Raw genomic sequence first — 6,549 nt, forward strand, 5'->3', positions numbered from 1 at the left:
CATTCCCCCGGAGGAGCTGGAGGAAGTGTCTGGAGAGAGGGAAGTCTGGGCATCTTTGCTTAGACTGCTGCCCCCGTGACCCGGTCCCGGATAAGCGGAGGAAAATGGATGGATGGTTTAGTCTATTTGTTCTTGTTGACAATAAATTTGATGTAAAAGCTCATAACCAAATCTTTGTACATCTTATTAACAAGTATTATCTGTGTATCCAAAGCCTAATACAGCTCCGTTGTTGCCCAAAACAATTTAAAAACATCAGTGAGCCACACCGGTGACATTAGCCTTCGATATGGTGAACAGGGACCCTGATGTTAACCACAAAACTGAAACGCAGGATTCTACATAACAGTATTTTAACATTTGATACTTTTAGTACATTTTGCTGCCAATATGTCTGTAATTTTACTTTTGAATACATACCAAGATTTTGTTGTAATTGATGATTTTTGGGGTGGGCTATTATTAACGTTACTGTCAGTCTGTCTTCTCAGACAGCATTTTTTAGTTAAAAGGAGATGATGAAATGAGAAAAATGTTTTAATTGATTTAATAGTTGCAGTAATAAATACAAACAAGTACTGTAGCACACACAGATCATTATATGCACATTCCAATCTAGTGTATAAAGCTTTCAGCTATTACAGACTTTTCAGTCCAAATGTTGGCACAAGTCAATTATCTCAGTTCATTTATTTACAGCACAACTATTTCTATTTTCCTATGTAAAAAGTTGGCAGCATCCCAGGGTGCTGAGGTGAATATGATTTAGGTGAATCCATCCTGGAGAAAGTATACAGTACACTGAACATGACACCATGTGAAACCACTAGATTTCATTCAGACATTCAGAGTGAGATGTTGAAAGCCTGAGAAGTTGGATTTCCATGCAACAAATGCATAAACTTTGGTTGTTGACAAAATGCACCAAGTCCAGTTTTGTTACACTGCATACGACAGTAAGTACAAATGTAGAAATATATGTACACAAAACCGACACTTGTCTTCATAAGGCAGAAGTGCTTTTCTAGGTTGCTGATGTTGATATGGAGATGGAACATCCCTAAGAGTAAAAACTCAGCAGGTTTTTACCACAGTGTAACACATCCACTGAACATATACACACAAAGCAGATCACCAGTTCATATAGTAAAGAGGCCTTAAACATTGCAGTTATGTGTTAAATGCACACTGAGTGAACACTGTGCACTAACAACTAAGGAATAAATCTAATGATACAGGGCCACTAGCAGTTTTTAACAATAGTATAGTTCCTTATCGTCTCCTTGAACACCGACTGTGAACGAAATAACAGTTGCACCTTGGATACTTGATCGATAGACAGTTTGACTAACTGAAATGTAAACGTATCCTTCTGATGATGACTGGAAAATGCAGCTGAAACACAACAGGAGTTTACACGGCCAGACAAAACTAACCGAGAAAGATAACAAACTCCGCAAAGCAGGCCCTGAAGAAACTGTAACTTCCTATACATAAGAATAACTTCACTTCCAAGAATTTTACTTAAGTTACTTAACACCGTTGACAACCTACAATGATGAGTCATGTGTCTGTGCACAGAATAGGGGGGGATTATTAATATTCATGCTTCATACCTCATCGCTTACACGAATCCTACAGGCTAATCCTTCAGGCAGTGATGCATTTCTTGATGCAGCAGCTCTACAGCCTAAACAGAGTCGGACATCTGAGACTTTAGACAGTAGAAATGGGTTCCAAGTAAATGTTCCTTTACTTTTTAGGCTTATATTGTCATTATTTACAGCTATGCATTTGTGCTGTCTTGAAATGAATATTAAACACGAGTTCACAGCCAAGATCTTACCAGTCAGTGGGGTAAGATGTTGACGTTAACATTGAAATATCACCAAATCCAGACTTGTGGTATGCAGTGCCCATATTGAATGACACATTTGAGGTTCTAATGATGGAAAATTAAGTAATCTTATTCTTTGCCAGTCATACAAGCCTTCCCTGTTGGCTCAGTAAATGGTGCATACGACGCATCGTAACTGTCTTCTCTGTCATTTCATGACTCAACTAACGTCTCAGAGAACTCTAAAGTCACAGTGACAAGGGGCCTCTACATTGAAATGACATGGCAGTAAACTGTGAGAGTGTAGGTGTATGATGTTCGAACTTATATTTTGAAATGTTATTATTTGAACTGTAAAAGGAGACAATGGTAAATTGTCTATTAATTTGAAAGGCAATGATCAGGTCCTACACAATGTCAACAAAAAGAAAAACTAGCCTTTGTGTACTGTATGTGTATTGTGTACAGTGTATGCAGGCCTGATCACCAAAATGTAGCTAATTCATTTAACTCAGTCCTTGTCACAAATTAGATCATGAGATTACCACACTGTCCCAGTGTGAAGAATGATTCATCATTATTATATTAATATTTATGTAAGTACTTTAAAAGCTAGGGAAACAAAAGAAACTCATTTAATCCCCACCTATGGATGGAAAGAGTAGATTGTTCATTCTTAAACTAGGTCGTGGTCCATGATACTTTGCATTATACGCCAGAAAGTGACATTTGTGGATAGAAGAAAACTGCTTTGACAACTGTACTAATTTTAGAAAATATAAATTTTGGCAAGAAGAGTGTGTTTGGTTCAATCCAAATGGGCTGTTCTTTGCACAGTGGCAATGTTAGGACTTCACGGACTCACCTCTGTCAGACTTATCAGTTTGTGCCTTTTCAGCCTCAGATGTGTCGACCTCTTGTACTTGGCCTGAGCTGACTGCTGACTTTAGCATGTTAACATACCTACAGTTATTTATAATATTTATCATGTAACATTTAGAATTTATGCAATGCCAGATTTGTTTATAGCTAAAATTAATGGAAAACTCACTACAGAGACCAAAGGACAACCAGGAGGAAATGGGCATCTTTCAGTTGTTTGCTAAGCGTGATGGACTTTATAGATATTATGTACAGACTGTGCACCTGGTCTACATCTCTCACAGCTCCTGCCTGCAGCTTAGCCCTGTGGAGGAAACGGGGTCACAGAATGTGGTGCTGGTCTCAGCTCATCTGCTCCAGGTAGGCAGACAGCAGAAGCGTAGGAGGCAGAAACTCGTCTTGTTTGTTCACCACTTCAGTCTGACGTGTCCCTTTGTAGTCTGTGCCTGAGGGTAACAAACGTTAAACACTCTCATGTGACTCTGTTTTTTTCTCAAAATTTTACCAAAGGCATGCTTAAATGTATTTATTTGTTGTTTTCCTCTGTATATTCCTATTATTTGTGCAGAGAAGAAGCACCAGTTCATAATTATTCTCCACACACATTTACTGGGAGGGAAACATCACTGCATTTAAATGGAAAACAAAATCTGAAAATATGTCACTGAACAAATACTAATGCTGTGGATATTTGTATGGCTGCACAAGCAGAAAAACAGAAATCCTGTCTGAGGTCCAGGCAGGATTCTCAATCATATTTGAGTCTGACTATTCTGATATACAGGTCCAGTGTGTCTAGTATGTGTTTCCACTCACTTGCAGAGACGAGGTCCATATACTGGCAGATGGCATGAAGCAGCAGTCTTTCAAAACTGATTCACAAACACAAACAACAGAAACATCTAACACCATCTAAGTCCTTTTTCTGACAAAACTGAATTCAGTTTTTAAGACTTATAGATACCCTAAATAGAGAAGGAGGAGTTCTACCTGCTAGCGAGGTTGGTGGTGTAAACTGAGTGAGGCTGAGCATTGAAGAAACTCAGAAGGTTTTCCTCAAGTACTTCCAGAGTTCCCTGCAAGTAGAAAAACACAGTGGTGATTGTCAAAGAAGATGTCAGACAGATTTACATCATACAGGTCATATGTCCTCATGTGCATGTTTGTGCTCAAGCAAAATACTAAACTTCAGCAGGCTTGTTCAGTGAGTTATGACTGCTTTCACATCCCTGTACTTATTCTTCCATCCATTAATAAGAACTAGGAAATACTGAATTTGCACATTCTCTTCAGTTTTTCATAGGATACAATTAGATTACAAGAGGCTCTAGCAAATTGACCTGCTTGACAATCAGGGTAAATCTTGTTTGCTACACAATAACCAGTGCTGTGGTCAAAATTTGGAAGAGTGTCACTGTTTTCAAAACAGTCCCAAATAGCCAGGGTAGAGCTGAAAGTTTATTAATCGATTCACCTATTGTTGAAAAAGGAATAAGCAACTACTCTGATTATTTATTATTGTAAAGCAGAAATGCCAAGAATTTGCTGGTTCCATGTGAAAAGCTCCTGTGCATAAACAGACTCCTACCATGTACTGTACATAAATCTTGATCCATGCAAATGACATGATCAGTGACCAAACATTTAGTTTCCAAGCACAATGAGTAGAAGACATGACACTCACCATGGGGATTTGCTTCCGTTTCAGAGTTACTCGCAGCCTGCGATCGATCCTCTGAAAGCAGTCCTGGTCTTTGAGCAGCCGGCTGGTGTTTTTCTTCTTGGCTTCCTCCTGCTCCAACAGAGACAACAGCCTCTCCTGCTCCTCACCAGAGCAATTCATGAAGTCATTCCATGGCTGAAAGACCAGAACATACAGAAAGACTAGTCAGTTTAAAAGTTAAGAATTAGTTTATTGGGTGCTTATAAATTTGACCTCAGGCCTGGATCACAGATATAAGTGAAGCTCTAATATCTTTCGTTTTTGTAAAAGGCTTAAAAATCCCACCAAAAAGGTCAGTATGCCTGTAGGATGCTTCAGAAATAGCTAAAGCTAATAGTGGACTCTTTTAATTAAATTAGATAAACTGCAGGTTGACATGCAACAGGTCTAGAGTGAACAAAACCTCAACCAATACCGAGCCAGGGTTCACACTAGAGCAAATTACTATATATATCCTATTGAAGACGGAAACGGCCTCAACATAATTTATATTTTTTAAAAATACAAACATAGCTTTAAAGCAGGGGAACATAGCTGATTTACCTCTATGTAGTTTCTGTTGGTGCAGGCCTCAGTGAAGATGGATGGGATGGCTGGGTTACTGCAAACTTCCAGATCATCTTTGGAGCACTCGTCCCTCTCAATAAGATTTGCAAGGTAGCGTGCTGAAGAGATAGAATGCCAGTTGTGATATGAACAAAATGTGAATGGCAGATTCATGAGTGGTTCATTCTTTAGAAAACAAAACATACTTCTGTGTGTCACATGTTCAAGTGACACTTAAGGAAATTTTTCAGACTTTGTGCAACTCAACACATATGCAGTAGTACTCCCCAGGACCCGTAAACATACTCTGATGTGTGAAATTGGTGGAGTTCCCCTTTAACAGCGTTTTCTAATCTGATCATGTGAAATGAGAGCTTACTGTTCTCCTGACGGCGGAGGCTCTTCTTGCCTTTGGCTTGAGGAGTGAGGTCAGAGTTGCGGATGGCTTGATTGATAAAGAACTGCTTCTTTTTGGTGGGGGACACTCGCTTGGCGGGAGAGTTGGGCAGGGAGGTGCATTTACGCTCCTCTATCAGGCTGGGAACACAGAGGACTAGATGTCAATTTAGCCAGTTAAGTCAAATAAATCATTAAGAGGGAATTACCAACTCCTCAGATCTCATTTGAGTTGCTGTATGTTGAAGGGATGTAGTTAACTTGTAACTGTTTGGCATACCAACTGCATATACTTTAAAACTACTCTACCTAGTAGAATGTAATGAATGAATGTAATTATGTAGAATGTTAACACACTGTAATAATTCTGTAGTATATTACTTGTGTGGTGTAGAGGATAATTATTTATGTAGAAATATTGCTTAGGACTTAATAGATAAGTCTAACTTCTTCCTACTCCGTTCAAGCATGTACTAGGTATAAGTAAATTGATATTGGATTGTTGGATATGTGTGAAATTACATGTGTTGACATATCAACTGTTTTACATGCTTGAATGAATAAATCAAATCAAATCAATCAAATCAAATCAATATTTTCTCTAATAAAATTTGCACTGTCAATACAGTATCATTACAGCATAGTCCTGTCACTGTTTGGTAAGACAGTCAAGGAAAAAAAGCAATACACCAAACATCTAAAGTGGCTATGGAATGTGAAGATGACCATCAGGCACCTGAAAGTTAAGAGCTTTAGGGTAAATATTTCTCCTTTACTGTGCTGTGTTTCCTCTGATTTATTGATTTATTGATTTGATTTGATTTATTCTTTCAAACATGCAGAACAAATGACATCAACACACACATAATTACACAGATCCCACCAATGCTAATCCAGAATCAGTTTGCTTATACCTAGTACATGTTTGAATGGAGTAGGAAGAAGTCAGACTTATCCAGTCCTACCCCATAACATCATCTTATACAAAAAATTTCATGCATCATTGGCTGCAAGCAGTATCTCTACATAGGTGATTCATTTCTGCACCAGACAAGTAAAACACAGAAAATATAAAACAGTGTTTCCTTCCTGCATTCTTGATTCAATCTCTTATTCTTGCATGTATCTTGAATGACACATACATTTATATTTATATTTAAACTCC

At 38.3% G+C, this 6,549-nt stretch overlaps 1 protein-coding gene across 1 annotated transcript in view; it reads right to left on the minus strand.

Moving 5' to 3' along the window:
* Positions 1-2,004: 2,004 nt before the first annotated feature.
* Positions 2,005-6,549, minus strand: part of r3hdm4 (R3H domain containing 4) — a 12,949-nt gene continuing 8,404 nt past the window's right edge. Inside the window, exons 2-7 of the mRNA XM_020612030.1 lie at positions 5,368-5,525; positions 4,986-5,107; positions 4,404-4,577; positions 3,710-3,795; positions 3,536-3,591; positions 2,005-3,165 (exon numbers count right to left, since the gene is read on the minus strand). Coding sequence (XP_020467686.1) covers positions 3,062-3,165; positions 3,536-3,591; positions 3,710-3,795; positions 4,404-4,577; positions 4,986-5,107; positions 5,368-5,525 — 700 coding nt within the window. The 3' untranslated portion in view covers positions 2,005-3,061. The remainder of the gene's footprint in view (positions 3,166-3,535; positions 3,592-3,709; positions 3,796-4,403; positions 4,578-4,985; positions 5,108-5,367; positions 5,526-6,549) is intronic.

The sequence above is a fragment of the Monopterus albus genome, unplaced genomic scaffold, assembly GCF_001952655.1.
Source record: "Monopterus albus unplaced genomic scaffold, M_albus_1.0 scaffold120.1, whole genome shotgun sequence".
Classification (NCBI taxonomy): Eukaryota; Metazoa; Chordata; class Actinopteri; order Synbranchiformes; family Synbranchidae; genus Monopterus; species Monopterus albus.